The sequence below is a fragment of the Leopardus geoffroyi genome, chromosome B1 (genome assembly GCF_018350155.1).
Source record: "Leopardus geoffroyi isolate Oge1 chromosome B1, O.geoffroyi_Oge1_pat1.0, whole genome shotgun sequence".
In the NCBI taxonomy this organism is placed as follows: Eukaryota; Metazoa; Chordata; class Mammalia; order Carnivora; family Felidae; genus Leopardus; species Leopardus geoffroyi.
The window spans coordinates 52,075,091-52,096,051 of NC_059327.1; the positions used below are offsets into that span (position 1 = coordinate 52,075,091).

The 20,961-nt window shown below is 42.9% G+C and overlaps 1 protein-coding gene and 1 long non-coding RNA gene across 3 annotated transcripts in view; one reads left to right on the forward strand and one right to left on the reverse strand.

Moving 5' to 3' along the window:
- Positions 1 to 349: 349 nt before the first annotated feature.
- Positions 350 to 16,382, reverse strand: LOC123589747. Its single transcript, XR_006708449.1, has 3 exons — positions 16,317 to 16,382; positions 10,782 to 10,836; positions 350 to 574 (listed from the first exon to the last, which is right to left on the reverse strand). It is a non-coding gene; the product is annotated as an uncharacterized LOC123589747 (long non-coding RNA).
- Positions 16,383 to 17,561: 1,179 nt separating this feature from the next.
- Positions 17,562 to 20,961, forward strand: part of MTMR9 (myotubularin related protein 9) — a 57,766-nt gene continuing 54,366 nt past the window's right edge. Inside the window, exon 1 of one of the 2 annotated variants that reach the window (XM_045462275.1) lies at positions 17,562 to 19,193. In XM_045462275.1, coding sequence (XP_045318231.1) covers positions 19,012 to 19,193 — 182 coding nt within the window. In that variant the 5' untranslated portion in view covers positions 17,562 to 19,011. The remainder of the gene's footprint in view (positions 19,194 to 20,961) is intronic. The other variant, XM_045462285.1, reaches the window with a different exon arrangement.

Below are 20,961 nucleotides of genomic sequence, written 5' to 3' on the forward strand. Positions count from 1 at the left end.
CCATTATTATTTATACTTTGATCTATTGGTTATTTAGGATTGTATTGTTTTAGTTTCCACCTATTTGTAAGTTTTCCAAATTATTTTCTGTTATTGACTTCTAATTTAATTCCATTGTGGTCATAGAACATACTTGCATAATTTAAATCATTAAAAACATATTAAGGTTTGTTTTATGGTCTAACATATAATCCATCCTGGAGAATATTCCACGTGCATTTGAGGAGAATATACATTTTGCTGTTGTTGAGAGGAGTGTTCTACAGCAGATTCTATTTTTAAAGTTGTTACGTAAGATTTCAAATGCATACAAAAGTAGAGACAGCTTATGGTGAACCCTTCATGTACTCACCACTCAGCTTCAATAATCTCATGGCCAATTTCAGGAGTTTTGACAGGTGGTCAAACCACCTTGGTGGTTCCCGATCACTGTAACAACTTGGATTCTCTGGTCAGTGATGGCTTCCCAGGTGAGAAGGTCAAGAGAGACAAAGATCTTTTGGCATGCTGCCAAAATGTCCCCCGCTCAGGAGTTGAGGAGCAAGCTCTGAGTAGTGGGTAATCTCTGTTGGACCTCCAAAAATGTTAAACAAAGGGAAAACAGAACTAAGCCTTGTCAAAATTTTACGGTACGTATAGTAGACAATCAAATAACAGATCCCCTGAGGGTCTTGGAGGAAAGATTTTTAATGCAGAACTATGTTGTTTACATTAGGTTGTTTGCTAAAGTAAGTGCTTGTAGGGGCGCCTGGGTGGCGCAGTCGGTTAAGCGTTCGACTTCAGCCAGGTCACGATCTCGCGGTCCGTGAGTTCGAGCCCCGCGTCAGGCTCTGGGCTGATGGCTCGGAGCCTGGAGCCTGTTTCCGATTCTGTGTCTCCCTCTCTCTCTGCCCCTCCCCCGTTCATGCTGTGTCTCTCTCTGTCCCAAAAATAAATAAAACGTTGAAAAAAAAATTAAAGTAAGTGCTTGTAAAATACTATCTTGTCTAATATCAGTTAAGATTTTATGGCCATATCTTAGTATGTCTTTGCAGAGTGTCGAGCAGATACTCTGTAATTTTTGTTTGTGTATTACAAATCATGGCAGGTCTCAGTTATTGCTTGTAAAGCTGGCAGAATGCTTTCTTGTTTGCTCCAACATCATACTTCTAACACCCCATTTCTTTCAATCAATACATTACAATATTTATTTTGCTTTATTTTGTAACGTCTTCAGTCTTTTCCGAATGTTTCTACTGTTTCTTCTTTCCCTTGACTGTCGCTCAAGTGACCGTTTCCTCGTGTGTCTTATAATTTATCATTGTGAGATCGTGTTCCATGGAGCCTATCTGTAATAGTTCTTTGACTCGGGTTTAAGGTGTAATCCTTGAGTGAATATTTACATTTGTTTTTGCAAGCACCTGATGTATTAGCAATCCAGGATGTCTTTAAAGTAAATTACCAGTTTGGTGCTTCCAGGATTCTCAAACAGTATACATTCTGGTCCTACACCTGTGTGAGGGTAAAATGCAAATTCTTAAACATATTTGTCTCCCTTTCACCTAGAGGAAAGGGCAAGAGAGACAGGTTTCCTTAATATCTCAAGAGAGAAAGGATTTTTCCCCTGGATTACCAAATGAAGTGTGGTTTTCAGGGTCCCAGCCTTATAAACAAAGGTCTCTAGGTAGGTAGACTTCTCACCTGTGTGGGTACTAGGCTTTGTCTCCCTTTCCCCTCAACAAAACTATTTATTTATTATTTTATAAAACTTTTTATTTACTTTAAGAAAGAGAGAGAGAGCATGCACAAGCAAGGGAGGGGCAGAGAGAGAGAATTCCAAGCAAGCTCCGCACCATCAGTGTGGAGACCAACTTGGGGCTCAAACTCAAGAACTGTGAGGTCATGACCTGAGCTGAAGTCGGACACTTAACTGACTGAGCCACCCAGGCGCCCCCCTTAACGAAACTATTTAAACGGAAACTCCAGGCCTCCAGATGTTCCTTGAGCAGTAACTCTTCCATATCCTTGCTTGTTTCTCTGAATCCATGATTTACATTAATTTTGGTCTTTGAGGATTTTCTTTTACTTTTACTAAGCTGGCTAGGCACTTAATAGTTTGTTGTTTTTTTAAATATTTGTAAATATTTGTTGTTTTAGGGGCACCTGGGTGGCTTAGTCATGAATCATCTCACTTTGGCTCAGGTCATGATCTCAGGGTTAGTGATTTCCAGTTCCACATCAGGTGAGCCTGAGCCCCACTTCAGGTAAAAACACGAGCCCCGCTTTGGGTAAACCCCACTTCTCTCTCTCTCTCTCTCTCTCTCTCTCCTGCTGCCCTTCCTGGGATTCTTTCTCTCTCTCTCTGCCCCTCGCTCACTTGCTCCCTCTCTCTCTCTCTCAAAAAAAATGTTTTAAAAATAGACAATTGTAGGTGTCTTATGCTAAAAGGATTAATAGGGTTTGCATTCTGCCATATTGCTGAGCATGGTTTCTTTAAACTTAGAGCTTTATTTCAGCTAGAACTTATTTAAAAACTTTTTTATTATTTATTTTGAGAGGGGGGAAGGGAGGGAATGAGCGGGGGAGGGGCAAGCAGACTCCACACTTGCAGCACAGAACCTGATGCTGGGCTCGAACTCACAAACCATGAGATCATGACCTGAGCCAAAACCAAGAGCTAGACGCTTAACCGACTGAGCCACCCAGGTGCCTCTAGTTTGAGATAGGGCTATATTTCACTTTTGTAGACTCAAACGGCATAAAAGGAAAGGTGCAATGGGAAACTGGCACTGAGTGAGTGTATGTTAGGAACTTTGATGAGTTCACCTTTACGGACAAAGGATACACAAAAGCAAATGTCAAGTACTAAACAGATTGCCTTCATAACTTTGGTTACCGTCTACCGTCCGCTACCCACACTAGTCCTGATTCCTTTTAATACAAAAGGTTGAAATGACCTTTATTCTTTTTTGTAGTGTTTCGTTCATTGCATTTCCTCTGTTCTCGTACACTAGCTTTTTCATGATGAGCTTTCCTGTTGAGAAAAACTTCTACTGGTTCTTCCTGACTCCTCTAGGAAGGTGGGACCTAAATAAAGATGGGTGATTAGGATCGTGGATAGATTCAAACACTTTGGACTGAGTTTGGGTTCACATAAAGGCAATCTGACGGTGCTAAGAGAGTAAGTATTGAATTTTCAAGCCCATCTAAATACAGAAACTTAGAACCCAGGATGAATCCCATTGCAATTAACTTTGGAGAACCATCCTAATTCTTTGATATATCAAATACATATAAATAAGCCATTGACCAGACCTTAAAGGTGGTTTTGCTTCAGAGTGATTTAAATTACAATGCACAACCTTTTTAGAAATGAGAGAATACTAAGTGGAGACTATGTTCTGTTTAAAGGTTAAAATATCCAATTTGGGATTCCTTCCTACACTTTGGAATAGAAAAAGTTTGGTCTCTCTCCTTTTTGAGAACACTGTATTTTTTGCAACCTAGATATTGTAATTAAGTTATATCTATATGATAGAAGTCTAACAGTCTATTTTTACTTTGTTTTTTCCTGCAGTGAAGCCTATATATCCCTTTTCTTATTTTCTGCTTCTCTACTCAGAAGGTTCCCCTGTTTACTTATCTCTACCTCGCTGGACTTCATGAAGCATTTGCCATTGTGTTTCCATAGTGTTAACTTACAGACATTCCAATAACTACACACTCCCGATAGTTGTTATAGTCACTGTTACAACGGTTCTTCAGGTCCTGCTTTTGCACTTGGCTGGGCACTGCAGAATCATAGCAACCTCAGAGATGTTGTCGAATAAGAAGACGGCTTCCGCCCCCCCCCCCCCCCGACCAGCTTTCCTGAGTTATTGATGACATAGAACATATGTAAATTTAAGTTGTACAGTGTGGTGACTTGATACAAGCATGTACTGTGAAATGATTTCCACAGTAAGGTTGGTTAACACATCCTGCATCTGCCTTTTTAAGGCTGTCTTTGAGACCTAGCCTAGCTGCTTCTCCTATATGATCTTTTTTTAAAAAAAATTTTTTTTAACGTTTTGTATTTATTATTGAGAGACAGAGAGAGACAGAGCATGAGCATGGGAGGGGCAGAGAGAGGTTGAGACACAGAATCCGAAGCAGGCTCCAGGCTCTGAGCTGTCAGCACGGAGCCCGACGCAGGGCTCAAACTCACGAACTGTGAGATCATGACCTGGGCCGAAGTTGGACACCCAACCGACTAAGCCACACAGGCGCCCCCCTCCTATATAATCTTTTTTACTTAAATTGTGCAGAACTACCATGAGGGTTCTAAATGGAAGTAGCTGCTCCCATCTCAAGAATCGACCCAGTGGGCTGTTTGGTAATCATCTATATCTTCTCGGGTGTTCCAAAAATTTGGCAAGGACCTGGCTTGTCTGTCAATACCCTGTCTTTCAATAACCCACTCGAATTCAAGAGCTGGACTTCTCACCTGTATTTGGGAAAGAGACTGAGAATAGCATCATGTTGGGACATTTTAATGGCTGTCTTAGACGTCTAAAAGACCGACAAGCTGTGACTGGTAGTATTCCTGTGTCAGGTATTATAGTTCAATCTGATGTCTAGCAGGAATCACAGGTCTCAAAACCAGTCAGTCTTGGGCACAGATCCTAACTCCACAGCTGTGTGGTTTGCACTTTAAAAATTGTTCCCTCATCTGGAAAATGGGGATAACGCTAACCACCTCGTAGTATTGAGGATTAAAAAATAATGTGTGTGAATGATGCCCCCAAATCCAGGTTCTAATCCCTGGAACCTGTGAATATTACCTTATATGGCAAAAGAGACTTGGCAGATGTGATTATTAGAGGCCCATTGAGAGGATGTGACCCACCAGCTGGACGCAGACAATTGGAGGCTCCTCACCCCCTTCCATGTGCTTGGAATGTACATTCTGCCACCATTTCCACAATGGTGTTTTCAAGAATGCAGCCTTGAGAGAGCAATGTGTTTTTGAGACCACCTAGATAGTATATGTGATCAAACCCAGTGAAGGCCTCTGTTTAAACTTTTAAGTTTCTGGTGGGTGAGCATGGAGATCCACTGGTCTTGCAGCTGCCTGATAGGACTCCTGTGTGAATTTCCCTTGTTTATTACACCTGTCATCTACCAATCTGGAACGGTCTGCCTCTTTCCTTGGTCTCTTCTTACGCTCCACGTATGGGGACCGATTTGTAAACCAACAGTAATTAAGTCGAAGATCTTAAGATGGGGAGATTATCCAAGGGGCACTTGGGTGCCTCATCAGGTTAAGCGTCCAACTCTTGGTTTCGGCTCAGGTCGTGATCTTGCAGTTTTCTGAGTTCGAGTGCCTTATCGAGCTCTGCGCAAGCAGCACAGAGCTGGCTTGGGATTTTCTCTCCCTATCTCTCTGCCCCTCCCCCACTCACACTGTCTCTGTCTCTCTCAAAATAAATAAATAAACTTAAAAAAAATAAAAAGATGGGGAGATTATCCTGGATTATTTTGGTGGGCCCTAAATTCAATCATAAGTATCCTTATAAGAGGGAGGCAGAGGGAGAGTTGACTACAGAGAAAGAAGGCAAGGTGGCTACTGAAGCAAGATGCTTTGAAGATGGAGGCAGGAGCCCGAGGCCAGCGATGCAGCTGTAGAGGGTAAAAAAGGCAAGAAGCCTTTGGGAGAGTGTGGCTCTGCCCACAAGCACCTTGATTTTAGCTTAGTGAAAATGATTCAGACTTCCAACTTCTAGAACTGTGAGAGAACAAAGGTGGGCTGTTTTAAGCCACTAAGTTTGTGGTAATATGTTACAGCATCCATAGGAAGCATACACAGTATGTAAGGGCCGGAACATAGTAAATGTTCGATAACTATTGTTGCCTCACCTCCCCATCACATACATACGCTCGCCACCATTAGTTGAATACTCACTGTATCAAGGTGACAGCACCTGCAGCTTCAGAGCCACCTGAGGAGCTAGGGGAACAAGCATAGGCTCCCAAAGGTTCTGATTCCATAGGTTTGGGGAGGAGCCTGGGAATCTGCATGTTTCCCTCTGCCCCCGCCCCCCGCCAAAATTCTGATATAAATGTTCTGCACACAGTGTAAGAAACATTGCCTACAGCTAAAAATAATCTGCAGTCACCGCCAAGGTGACCTCAAGGGGGTGAAGGCAAGCAGGAGGAGGCTCTCTTCAAAGGCAGTTCAAGAACAAGCTACAGAAATCAGTCTCCACACCTGTAGGGGCGGCCTCCAGCATTCCAGACCTGCCCTTCTAGAGGACCTGTACAGGACACCTGGGAATGAGATACACTATCAAAATGCCCTTTCCTGGAATCTATAAAAATGGTCACAGGAAAGGTCTTGGCAATCCTCCTAGGAACAGAAGGAATCTGCATTTCTCACCATCATAAACAGTTCAAATTTACAGGAACGGTCCTAGGAGTCAAGGAGAAGGTGCCCAGAGGACCAAAAAACAACAATACCCTGTTTCCAATTTTATCAATACTTGAGATGTGTGCTAAGCCTGTGCTGGCCGCTTTATGAATTTCAAATAATTACATAATTCCATTCCATCCTCTTGACAGCATGTGGGGCCAGTAATTTTCATTTTATAGGTAGGAAAACTGAAGTTCAGAGAGGTTCAGTAAATTGCCTGAGGCCACACAGTTGATAAGTACTGAGGCAGGCCTCCACATTCTTTCTCTGAGTTGACTGCCTGTGGAAGAATTCTGGATTGCCACAGGGTACGATCTGACCCACACAGCAGCATCTCTCTGCCACTGGCCACTGCTGTCCCCAGGGTGTGCCCTCTGATAAAGTAGTACGGACCTAGGGGTCCAGCCTGCTTAGTCCACAGCATTCTCCAGTTTCCTCCATTGATTTTCTTCTCCCATGGTGGGCAGGCATGGAAGCTTGTGTCCGGGATAAGGGCTACTGCCAGGGTGGGGAAGCTATGAGGACAAACTGATGAGCTGTGGCTCAAACACGACCCAGAGATGAGAGTCATGTCACATGGAGAACCATGATGGAGGAGTAAGGGACACCGGAATCACCTGGATTGTTCTTGTCAATTTTTTCTTAATCTTTTGTGTTATATAGTTTTTGTTTTTGTTTTTAAATAACAGGATGACCATCTGTTCTAGTTTGCTAGGGCCACCATAACAAAATACCAGCCTGGGGGCTTAAACAACAGTTTATTTTCTTATGTTCTGGAGGCTGGAAGTCCAAGATCAAGGTGTTGGCAGGGTTGATTTCCCCTGAGGCCTCTCTCCTTGACTTGCAGGTGGCCATCTTCTTCCTGTGTCCTCACATGGTCTTCCCTCTGAGAGTGTCTGTGTCCCACTGTCCTCTTCTTATAAAGACATTAGTCATATTGGATTAGAGCCCACCCCAATGACCTCATTTAACTTTAATTACCTCTTAAAAGACCTTATTTCCAAATACACATCCTGAGGCACTAGGGGTTAGAACTTCAACATATGAATTTGGGAAGGACACAATTCAGCTCATACCTGCCTATTCAAGCTTTCTCCCACTCCTCCTCAAAGGAGAAAATAGTGGTTAAAGCACAGATCATCAGAGCTTGGCTTCATTAAGTCCTCCCCTATCATTTTCTCCTGCATGACGATAACTCGCTAGCTTCTCTTATGTGTACCTTAATTTCCCCTTTTCCTGCATGACTAAAACAATGAGAAGATGCCACTTGGGTTGAATGTACCATCATTCCAACAACACACTCAGCTGTAATAGAAACCTAAACATCATCTTCGTCTTATATTTCCATGGCACTTTACAGTTTACAGCTTTATTTCATAAACAGTACTAAATGCTTAGTGTAACTTGGTTCTGTAGGAGTTGCTAGCCTGATTTTGCAGGTAAGACAAGAGTAAAAGTAACCATCCCACCCCTATGTGACTAGTAGCGTGTGTTAATATGATCTGTTGAGGCCTCCCTCTAACCCTAAACACACATAGGGGAGAAAATGTTGTTTTACTACAGAGTCAATTTTCCTATCAATGGCCAGGATGGGTAATAACACTGTTTTTTTCTTTTTCTTTTCTTTTCTATTCTATTCTTTTCGTTTCTTTTCTCTTTTTCTTTTTCTCTTTCTCTCTAAGAATGAAGTCTCTTTGGTTCTTTAGAAAACAAGGGCAAATAACTATCTTTGGTTATGGTGGTAGAGGATGCCCCAAGGGGATTATTCCTTTGAAATCAGTAGTGTGTCAGAACTTCCCTCACCTTGCTTCCCCAACTTTATCTTCTGGCCTTTTGGAGCTGATGACCGACATGGTTACCCCTTTTTTGATTGTTCCTTTATTTCATTAACATTTGCCCAGTGTCCTCTATGCACCTGGCACTGTGAGGAGCTCTGAGAGCGGAGGAAGCACTGAGATAAATAGGATATAGACCTGTCATTCTAAAAAAGTATATGGTCTAGTGAGAAACTAATATGACTGGGAATATTACAAAGGAGAGAAAGGAGGGAATGAGTAAAGGAATGTCAAGTGTGAGCCACATAGATATGTGGCCATATTCAGTTTTCAGATTTAAAATTTGATGGCACAGAGGATGAGGCCCATTTAAAAAATATGTTTCATGTTTCCTTGGTAGCGATGACAAAAAGTCTCTCCTCAGTCAGACTCTAGTCAGGTCATCTGGGCCTTCTTGATCAGGACTCATCCTTGGTCTGTAAAAACTGCAGACTCTGGGGCGCCTGGGTGGCGCAGTCGGTTAAGCGTCCGACTTCAGCCAGGTCACGATCTCGCGGTCCATGAGTTCGAGCCCGGCATCAGGCTCTGGGCTGATGGCTCAGAGCCTGGAGCCTGTTTCCGATTCTGTGTCTCCCTCTCTCTCTGCCCCTCCCCCGTTCATGCTCTGTCTCTGTCCCAAAAATAAATAAACGTTGGAAAAAAAAAAAACTGCAGACTCTGCACAAATGATTTTATCCAACCCCCTTCCTCCCCTCACCCCCACTCTGAATCCTTGAATACACACTAACTTGATTTCTTTTTTTTTTCAAAGGATACATGTACCCCTATATTTATTGTAGTATTATTTACAATAGCCAAATTATGGAAACAGCCCCAGTGTCAATGTAATAGAATATATGGTCCATCAATGATAGTAATATTCATATATATTTTTTATATATGGATGATCTTTTTTGTGGCTGAATAATATTCCATTATTGTATATATTTTATATACACACTTACTTGATTTCTAACAGTTCAAGACCACATCCTTGGATGACCCTTACCCACCTTAAAACACAAAAGCTCAAGGTGACCGAAAGAATTTACTGTTTGGGTGCCTGGGTGGCTCAGTCTGTTGAGCCTCCAACTTCAGCTCAGGTCACGATCTCACAGTTTATGAGTTTGAGTCCCACATCAGGCTCTGTGCTGATAGCTCAGAGCCTGGAGCCTGCTTCCAATTCTGTGCCTCCTTCTCTCTCTCTCTGCCCCTCCCCCGTTCATGCTCTGTCTCTCTCCCTCTCCCCAAAATAAATAAATGTTAAAAAATTTTTTTTAAAGAATTTACTGTTTGTTCTAGCCAACACCTGATGATAGGCCCCCATCAGCCTCTATGGAGAATTTGCTAAAAGGGGCTTACAATTGTGAATCCTTCCTCTGTCCCTCTGGATGGATATGTATCTCCTACAACTCAGGAATGAATTTCTCACAGACCTGAAAGCCATTCCTTTGAAATACAATCCTCAGGAAGTATAGGGCCCCTGTCTCCCAGTCTGTGAGAGGATAGAACCTTAAATTTGATTAACTGTCCCCTAACAGACACAGCTGGCCTAATAGCATTTACACTGACCAAACTTTTGTAATTTTTCACTTCCATGCCTCTGTGCAAGCCCCTTCCTATTCTCCCATTCTCCCTTGGAAATGCCCAGTCACCTCTGGACAAACTGAACTTGAGTTCAGTTCACTCTGGACCCTTCCCTACTGCAATAATGTATTACTGATTATAATCTGTCCTGACCACTTTAGCTCATGTCTGGCTTTTTTCATCTTTGACACTGATAATGACAGAATATCCTCTTAAATCTTTGGGTAAGAAATTGAAAGTTGTAGAAAATAGACTTCCATTGCTCCTTAGAAACAAAACGCAGAGGGAGGGACACACACACACACACACACACACACACACACACACACACTGAAACCAAGGAGAAAAAGTGAAAGTAAATCAAGGTACCGGAGACTTTTCACCAGGGAGACACTGATTAAAAATGCAGCAGAAATCTGGCAGAGGATGCAACTACCACATCTTTCCTGGTGCCTAGTCACATACACCTCCATGCTCCTTGGGGACGAGCAGATGGAGGAAGTGGAGAGCAGAGGCCAGATGAAGAGACATGTCCTGGGCCATTAGCTGGTATGTGTAGACAAACTGGCTTTTCATTCTTTTCCTGTTCCCCAGCCATCCTATCTCAAAAAATAAAAACTAAACTAGACTTCAGTGATGGAGAAGGAAGCTTTGGCAGTAGAAAGAGCACTGAGAGAAGAAAGTTAGAAGAAGGAGCACCTGGGTGACTTAGTTGATTGAGCATCTGAGTCTTGCTTTCAACTCAGGACATGAGCTCAGGTTCATTAGATTGAGTCCACGTCAGGCTCTGTGCTGACAACACGTAGCCTGCTTGGGATTCTCTCTCCCTCTCTCTCTGCCCCTTCCCCACTTGTGCTCTGTCTCTCCCTCTAAACAAACAAACAAACAAACAAACACCCAAAAAAAGAAAGCCCCAAGGAAATGAGTTTCCTTCCTGGTCTGCCACTCACCAGTTGTTTGGTTTTAGGCACGTTGTTTTGCATCTCTGAGCCTCGGTTTCCTCATCTGTAAAATGAGAGGGTTGGATTAGATTATTCTATTTCATTTACATGTATTTATTAAATATTTATTATGTACCCATCACTGTGCTCAACTCCGGGGCTACAAAGATCAGTGGAACCCAGTCCTTGCCTTTATACAGGTGAAGGAGTGAACACTAGAGTGTCCCGGAAGCCACGGACGAGGGCGTGGGGCCTGCGCAGCGAAGTAAGTGAGTTAAAGAAGGCTGACAGGGACTCAGAGTCTACCTGAGCAGGGCAGGTTGAGTGTAAAAGAAGGCTAGGAAAAGGAAACTGTGGTCAGAAGGTGGAATTTCAGGATTTGAAAATGTCAGATGTACAGAAATTCTGGCTGGTATAAGTTTACACTGTGTGGACTTCAAATTTTGAATGCATGATTTGGAAACTCATATTTGAACTCCTACCAGTAACCCCTTACAATAAAACAATAAAACAATAAAAAAAAACAATAAAACAATGAAGTTCACAGCAGGAGTCACTAGTGCCCAGTCTTTCCGTAGTCTTTGATGATCTTTTGGAATCTAAACTTTCTCAGGAGGGTCTTCAATTATACTTCCCTGTCAGGGCTGTATTAAAATCGAATTGCCAATCCAAGCCACTCCAGACTACATACAGTGCTAAGCCACAGCTCCAAGACTGCTATGGTGTTTAGCTGCCAGAACTTGCATTAATGACCATTATATTACAGTATGTCTTTTTTTATTTTGATTCTTTCAATCTCAAGTTTGAAAAATGTCCGAATATAGAAAAGTTGGAAGATTAGTACCTGAGATATCTTTAAATCCTTCCCCCAAATTAACCAATTATCAATAATTTGCCACATTTTCATCCTGTGTGTGTGTGTGTGTGTGTGTATTCTCTATGTATGTGTATATGTGTGTGTTCTATGTGTGCATGCATATATATGCACACATATACAATCCATATATTTTTCTGAAACATTTGGAAGCTGCAGACATCGGGATACTTCATCTTTAAACATTTCAGCATGTATCTTGAGAAAGAAGACAATTTCCTCCTACACAATCACATTATTATTATCCCATCTGTAAAAAATCAACATCAACTCAATAACGTCAACTAACATACAATCCATGTTCACACTTCGCCCCAAATGTCTTCTGTAGTTTTTGGGGTTTTTTTGGGGGGGGGTCAGGGATTTAATCAAGTTTCTTGCCTTGCACGTGGTTATTACATCCCTTTCTTTACCTCCTATGAATCTGGAATGGGCCTCTTGCCTTTTGCTTTTGTTTTGGTGTTCCACGGCACTGAATTTTTAGGGGAGCCCAAGCCAACTGCCTTGTAGAATATCCCATTCTGTGGATGTGTCTGGTGGTTTCTCAGGCTTAGATTCGAGGTAAGCACATCTAGCCAGGGCATATCCCGGGAGATGTTGTGTGTCTATTACTGTCTCACAGCAGGAGGCTCAGAATGACTGGATGTTGCATTGTTGATCACTTGGTTATCGTGACGATCACCAGATCTCTCCATTATAAAGATATGCTTTTCCTTTGGTAATTACTTTGTGATCTGTGGGGTGACACTTGTGGATCTGTCCTCTTTGGGTGGTCATCTCTGAGAAAAAACGATGGGGTAAGAAGAGCAGAATAGGATGGGAAAGGAAAGGACAGTGGAGGAAAGCCAAAGGAAGCACAGTAAGGGAAGACATGGGGAGGGAAAGTGGAACAGTTGTCATAGTCTATTGAACAAATTAAAGGACGGAAAACAAAACTACATGTCACATTTAAAATTATACGTAAAGCCTCCTGTAAATAATGTGGGGGGAAAAAATGGGAAGCGACGTAGCTGTGACTAAAAGAGTCGAGGGCAGACTAAAGTTGCTTCCCTGCTTTATTGGACACTGACCCCAGCTTAGGTTCAGTGACGATAAAATAAACTCCAGTAGTGATCACTTAATTAGCATTGTTGACATTGCCACCTAGTAAATTCTCCCACTTCTTAATTATGCCTTTATTTTAGATGTGACTCTTTATTTTAATTATATCCAATTAGATGTAATTGCATATTCTTAGTTCATTTCATTATGGCTATGAGCAGAGAAGCACTTTGCCAAAAAGAGTGTGTTGACTTTCTGAATATTCTCTTTATTCCTCTTCGCAGCTGCCAGAGTGTGCAGGGGTGGTTGAGTTCATACGTAGGTTTCCCACTATCAACTGCATCCCTGTGGCATGCATTCATTTGACATTGCTCCTGTTGAGACATGGGGTCTACACCCTCTCCCATTGAAACTGGGTGGGGTTTTGTGCTGTTTAAAATCAAGACAGTGCTGTGGAAGTGACATTATGTGACATCAGAGTCTAGGTCATAAAAGTTGATGCAGCTTCTGCTTTACCCTTGGGAATATTCACTCTGGACTCCAGAGTGCTTTGTATGCAGCCCAACTGCCCTGTGGCCAACTTACTAGGAGAAATACCAAATTGACTCCCAAGGAAACCATGGGAGAGCCCCGGAGACTACAGAGAAGGGTGCTGGGCAGTGCCCAGATGCTTCAGCCTCTCCCCCTCCTACTACTCCAGCTCTAGCTACCAACTGCTGGATGTTGTTTTATTAAGCAACCATGCTTGGGCTGATTTATTTTATGTGCAATAGCAACAGTCCCTCATCCGTCCAGTTTGTCACCTTCTTCGAAGATGCCAGGTTGCTGTTCCGATTGGTTCCAAAAACCAAAGTGGCTCAGTGAACAGACATAAGGAATGTGGCTATTAGAATGTATCTGAATATAGGCCCATTGATCATATCATTGTCCCCAGAGCTCTCCTTTTGTTGTGGTTGTGTCATGAAACTTTAGCCCTCCTTTGCTGACATAGCAGTGGCTGTCTTCTCCTAACACCCACAGCTCAGGATCTCAACAGACAAAAGCAGTGCAAAGTAAGTCTAATTACATTAGTGTGATGGCACTGAACTTTAGACTCATAAGTGTTGTCTTTGGGTTTCTGCCTTTCTGCTTGGTTTTGCCATTTAAAGGACATCACCATCCCTTGGGCTCAGTTCTCCCTCTCTGAGCCATGAACAATTCCACTCCTACCTACTTCACCAGGTCATTGAGAGAGGCATATGTGATAACATATTTGAAAATATAACATGAATTGTAACATAGTGACCAAACAAACCTAAGAAAGTATCATCATCACTGACAAGTTATTCATCTGCTTTTAATTTCCTCATCTGCAAGGTGGAAAAAATATAATACCACCTTCCTCCTACTCTCATCAGAACACTGCTATAAACATTTGCAATAATATCTAAGATCAGTCAGATTTGGGAGGAGAGGCCAGGGTGAAATATGTTCAGTAAAATACAGGGTATCTATTCAACAAATATACATTGAATGGCTTCTATGTATAGACACTAAGCTGGTTGCTGGACATACTATAATCAAGAAATTGTCCTTGCCCTCAAGGAGCTTATTGTCTAGTGGAATGTTATGGACACCTCAGGAATCTATTTCAATACAGTTTATTTATTTTTAGGCTTATTTATTTATTTGAGAGAGAGTAGAGGGGAAAGGGGCAGAGAGAGAAGGAGAGAGAGAATTCCAAGCACGCTCCACACTATCAGTACAGAGCCCGATACCGGGCTTGAAACCATAGCCGTGAGATCATGACCTCAATCAAAACCAAGAGCTTGGACACTTAACCCACTGAACCACCCAGGTGCCCATATTTAGTTATTTTTTTTAATGTTTATTTATTTTGAGAGAGAGAGAGAGAGAGAGCAGGGGAGGGGCAGAGAGAGAGAGGGAGAGAGAGAATCCCAAGCAGGCTCCACGCTATCAGCACAGAGCCTGAGGTGGTGCTTGATCTCACAAACAATGAGATAACAACCTGAACTAAAATCAAGAGTCGACGCTCAACCCACTGAACCACCCAGGCGTCCCTCAATACAGTTTATTAAGAGGTGAAATCAGGGAAAGTAACCAAGGTGGGCTCAGGTCTCATGGGTGGCAATGGAGCATGGTGGTGAAGAGCACAGAATCTGAACCCAACTGCCTGGGTCTGACTCCTCCTTCCACCACTTATTTCTATCTGTCCTGGGAAAACTTATTAAGATCTCTGTGCCTCAGTTTCCTCATTGGTAAAAGGAGAATACAAACTAATCTCAGAAAATTGTGCAAGGACTACATGAGCCAATACATGCAAAGCATTTAGCACAATGTCTGGAACACAGTGTGAACTATTGTTACCATTACATAGTGCTGTGGAGCCTACATAAGGTGGAGCCCATAGCTTTGGGGGCTTTGGCGGGTGTGGAATCAGGAGAGGCTTCCTAGAGGCAGTGACAGCTGAGAGGAGATCTGAAAGATGACAGGAATTAGCAGGCCAAGGTACAAGGTATTGGGGGTGAGGTGAATGTATACTAGGCAGAAAGAACACCCAGATTCTTTAAATCAGTGCTTTCTCAAACTTTGATGTTCATAAAAATCATCTAGCATCTTCTTTAAGTGCAGATTCTGATTCAGTAGCTCTGGAGTGAAACATTCCTTTTTTTTTTTCTTTCTTTCTTTTTTTTGAGAGAGAGACAGAGAGAGTGTGAGTTGGGGAGGAGCAGAGAGAGAGGGAGACAGAGAATCCCAAGTAGGCCCCGTGCTGTCAGCACAGAACCTGATGTGGGGCTCAAACTCATGAAACCATGGGATCATGACCTGAGCTGAAATCAAGAATCAGACGCTTAACCGACTGACCACCCAGGTGCCCCTGGAGTGAAATATTTCTAATAACGTTCCCAGGGAATGCTAATGATGCTGGTCCCTGTCCTACACTTCCCCACCAGAGCAAGGTTTGAACTGGGTGCAAAATCTCAAGAGGAAACTGTCAGCTATTTAAGGATAGCTGGTGTGCAAACTGCTGGGAATGGGGTTTGGGAACTGTCGTGCTATGTAGAGAGAGAGAATAGGAACGATGAGATCTGTGATGCTGATCACTGCCTAAGGGGCTAGATCACAAAAGGACCTACAAGAAAAGAAAAAAGAAATTTAGAACATAAAGAGGGCTTTAGCTACCAAATGGAAAAATAGTCTTGAGGGAAACCCTGTTGGAAGAAATGAGACCAACTAAGAGGCTTTCTCCTTAAGTACTGTGAGAGATGGTGGTGGCATCAGCCTTGGCGATGGAGAGAGGTGGGGGATTTCAAGAGTTATTAGATCACAATTTGGTGGTTGATTTGCTTACAGGATGAAGGGAGGGAGAACACAAGGAAGATAGGCACGAGGTGATCAAGTTTGACTCAGCTGCCTGCTACAGTCAAGCACATGGAGAAAAACTGCTCATCAATGGCACATACAGGCAGTGTCTTCTCTATCTTAAACGCTCCTGCTACTTTTGGCAACTGTAGATCGGCTTTCTTCAAACTACTTTCAAACGCTCCATTTCTACTAACTACTCAAGGCCTGGTAGAGAAACACAGAGCCGGGAAAGTAAACCTGTACTTCAAAATTTCCGTACCTACTCTCTTAGTTTTTGTTTATTAGTTGTGTAGGGTGTGTTGGCCTTCCCACATTAGCTGTTACTTTTTTTTTTTATTAAAAAAAAAATTTTTTTTACGTTTATTTATTTTTGAGACAGAGAAAGACAGAGCATGAACAGGGAGGAGCAGAGAGAGAGGGAGACACAGAATTTGAAACAGGCTCCAGGCTCTGAGCTGTCAGCATAGAGCCCGATGTGGGGCCTGAACTCACGGACCGTGAGATCATGACCTGAGCCGAAGTCGGACGCTTAACCGACCAAGCCACCCAGGCGCCCCTAGCTGTTACTTTTTGAGGGCAAGTGCTGATGACCCAGTAGGCACCTAATACATGCTAGGTAACTATTTGATAGAATACAAGATGATTACACAATGCCATTTATTATCTCACAAAATAATAATAAAAGTAATAACATCTGTAAGGTGTTGAGTGTTTTACATGCATTATAAATGCCATCATCTTCTTTTGTTTATCAGAATCATCTGAGACCCTTACAACCAGGCTGTTTGTGTTGACTACAGCCTCCTCGAATTTAGTGTAATAGAATGGAAGCCTGTCCTATTACTGTTGAGCTCGACTGCCACCTACTGTTCAGGTACTTACTAAGTTCACAAATGGCGCTCCGTCTCCCCTCTATTCTTTGCTATTGAATATTTGTTTTCTGCAGATCTCAGGGGCTTTCTATGCTTTGAGTTTCAACCCAGAGTAGGTGTAATTTTTTAAGTTTCCGGTGTTCCATTACAGCAATCCAACATGATACTGACAATTTTCTCTTGTGGGCAAAGAGTTTATGCCTTTATGGAATATTAAACATTTTAAAATGTAATGACACACCGGTTTTTTTTCATAGGCTTTTTTTTTTTCAGTTAAACTAAAAGAAAAGGTCACAGAATTTTGGAAGAATTTTTCCCTACCTCAAGCAGACATTATTAAATTAAGACAAGACAGACATCTTGGCTACATTCCATTCAGAGTGTAAATCTTACTCATCCTTCGAGGTCATTGTTTCAAATGATATCTTCTCCATAAAACTTTCCCTGATTCCTCATTCTGGAAGTAAATTCTGAATTGTTATAATGAATCACAAAGTGGAAGGACGATAAAAATTCCAATTCGAAAAATAGCTTTATAAACCAGTTCCCTCATTTTCTCTTTTCTGTTGGTTCCTTTTTTTTTTTTTTTTTTTTTTCGTTTGGAGACAAATAAAAGTGGACTCTCAGCTGTACAATCTCATAAAGTGTTTGTTTTAATAAAGGAACATTTTAGGAAGGGCAAGGCCAGAAGCAGGGACACTGTTGGGTGATGGGGTGATACTTTATTTATTTCTCTCTCTATTTATTTATTTATATATATATCAGGTGAGATTTTAGACAATTCATTTTGACTTTGATTGCTGTGAGACTTTAGCCTATCCGTTGTCCTTAGGTACTACATGGTGAGGATTTCAAAGGTTAATGAAGTTATGAAAATAGTTTAAAGAAGAGGGCACTAAGCAAGAAGAATTTATTTGAGTTAATTTCTGGTATAATTTAGGTATCTGGGAGTAGTTCAGTGGCACTGTATTTAATGGGGTGGCTATGTGGTGGTGACCAACGTCCTCCCCGCCCCCCGCCCCAGGTACCTTGATTTCACAGATCTAGATGGAAGTCCAGTCTCCGCTACAGACTAAGATTTAGCAAGTCATTTGAGCTTCCTCACAGGATAGGATTAAATTTTTCCTCTTCTGCGCATTGTGTGTTATTTCTACCTAGGTCCCTCTCATAGGTATTTGCATGCTTTTTCTTACTCTCGTTCAAGGTCACAGAACCTTGGCGCGGCGCTCTCTGGGAGTCTGCGGTGCCGGCCCTGGGTTCCTCCCTTACACCTGCGGTTTCTCTACGGTCACAATCACTGATTCGATCGCACACTTGCCATCTCACGGAGAATGGAAGAAAATCCTCACACTTTACGTCAGCCCCACGTTGTGACGAGCCCTTGCAGGGACTACTAAAGTGCAGGGAGGCAGGCAAGGACCTCTTCTCGTCGTCCCTTCTTCCCTGGCCTTTTCTGATAAATATCTGGAAGGGGTGAGAGGGACGGCGGTGGGCGTGAAGGCAGAAAGGCTCTTTTTCCTGGTAGGAACACAAACCTTCGGGTCCTTGTTTCCGGAAACATTCTCTTCGGACCTGGGGAGGGGACCGACTTCCGGCTCTGACTTCCCTGCCTTTCGAGTTTCGAGCTCCACCGCTTCCGCCCAGAGTTGCCCTAGGCTCCGGCTCCGAGCAGCTACTTCCGCCAGGAGTCCCAAGCAGCTCGGTCTCGGAAACTGACCCTAAAGCGGCCTCCTCCTTCTCCCTTCAGCCTGCCCACCTGAGGCCGGGTCCCCAGGTGGCGGCAGAGGCTTGCTGGGCCTGTCGCGGAGCGTTCTCTCCGCCCGAGACCTGGACCTGGGGCACCGGGAGCACAAGAGAGACGCCCGGGCCTGGCCCAGCCCCAGCCCCTGTCTTCCCGCGACCAGTGACGGTGGCCACAGGCCTCGCCGCGCCCACCCTAGCCTGGGGCGGGGCCCGGCCTCCCCGCCCCGTCCCCGCCCCTCCGGCCTGCCCCGAGCCGGGTCAGTCTGGTCCCCATCCCTGCGGCGGTGTAACCGCCTCGGACCTCCGGGACTCGGCAGTCCCGTGGCTCCGGCCGCGGGGCAACATGGAGTTTGCGGAGCTGATTAAGACCCCGCGGGTGGACAATGTGGTGCTGCACCGGCCTTTTTATCCCGCCGTCGAAGGGACCTTGTGTCTGACTGGTCACCACCTGATCCTGTCTTCTCGGCAGGACAACACCGAGGAGCTGTGGCTTCTCCATTCAAACATCGACGCCATCGACAAGCGGTGAGTGCCCATCCCACCCCCTTCCCGTAGGGAGCTTGGGGGTCCTTAGGTGGACGTTTGAGGCCACGCGATTCAGTGTTTTCCTTGCGCCCCATCGCCTAACCCGCCAGCAAAATGAGCCCTCTCTGGCCTAGATTGAGGATAGGAATTTTAGAAAGCAGAAAACCATTCAAACGAGATGCCTGATTTCCGTTAAATCTGGGTGGAATTTCCAGGGTTGTCACATGGTTATCCTGATTATCATTTTTGGTACATAACATCATTTGGGTGGATTTTCAACCTTAAAAAAAAATTTCTTCTTGCACCATCATATTCCTTATATTATTGATTATTGGTTGCCTGTCACAGTTCTTGAAGTGGTTGAGTGTGATTTAGGTAAAGTCTTTAGTTGCCACTTTTGAGGAAAACTCCAAACTTCGTATGTAGTGTCTAAAGTTCACAAAACTTTTTTTTCCTTTCCCTCAAACATGTTTGGTTGATCATATTTCTCCTTATTTCTTACCTTCTGGCTCATCAATTGAATACTTCCTACCATAGGAGATTTAATATCTTTTATTTATCCTTACTAGGGTCTGCTTTTGGAAGAAACAGAATTGGCTCTTAATCAAAAATATTAATTCATTAACCTCTTTTTTTTTTCTTTTTGCACCCCAGACTCTGTCTTTCCAAGGTGGTGTCTCACAGTCAAAAAGTTATACATCCATCTGCAGTCAAAATTCTTACTTCCCCAATGGCTCTGTGTACTTTAGCCAGGAGAAGGTGAATTGATCATCCACTTTACACTAAAGTATAAATGAATGACAACAGCCTTTTTTATTACCTCTCAGGAAAACTTGGATATTAAGAAGATTCCTAGAGAGGCTATGCCTTAAAAGAAAATAATTTCTAGTGGTAGAATTTGAATGGTATGGATGCATTGGTGACAGATTTTTTTTTTTTTTTTTCAAGCAGAGGATTCTTGCTAGACTCCTCAGATCAACCTTCTCCTGTGTAAAAGTTTTCGATGGTCTCTTCCTGGCCTGCATAATAAAGCATAAACCTCTTAACTCTATCATTTGTGGTGCTCCGTGTCTGGCCCTAACTTACTTTTCCCACTTGGGTTCTTGCCATTCCCTTTCACGAACCCTTTTTATTAGCCAGTCCTCACTCTTTATTTTTGCTCGCCGTGTCCTGCATTCTCTTGTGTATATCTTATCGATGCTCTTCCTTCTGCCTGGAATGCCGTGTTCCTCCCAAGTTTGTTAAAGATTTATCGAATGTCGTTAGGGTCTAGACATTTTGGGAGGCTTTAAGAACATCGAGATGAATAAAATATAGTTCTTGTCTTTCAGGACTTCATAGGCCATCATCCAACCTCTATTCGTCTATCAATATTTAGTTTAACCCTGTTAACTGCCACCTCTTTTTGTAGGTTCTGCCTACAAAGAAGGAATTTCCACAACTAGAAGTAATTCTCGCCTTGAAATCCTTTAGCTCTTTAATTATACCTCTTTAATAAGTGTATGTTACCGTTTGTATTTTGATAGTTACATAGATGTTAGCTCCTTGAAGTCAGTACTTAACATTTGGTTAATTTTTATCTCTTTCAAAACTCCTATTGTGGGCAGATAGGCATATAGGAAGTATAACATGGATTGACCCCTGAATGGTCTGTGGCGCTATAGAATACAAATTACTTATTTATTTTTTAAATTTTTTAAAAATGTTTTTTATTTATTTTTGAAAAAGAATTAGACAGAATGTGAGTAGGCGAGGGGCAGAGAGAGAG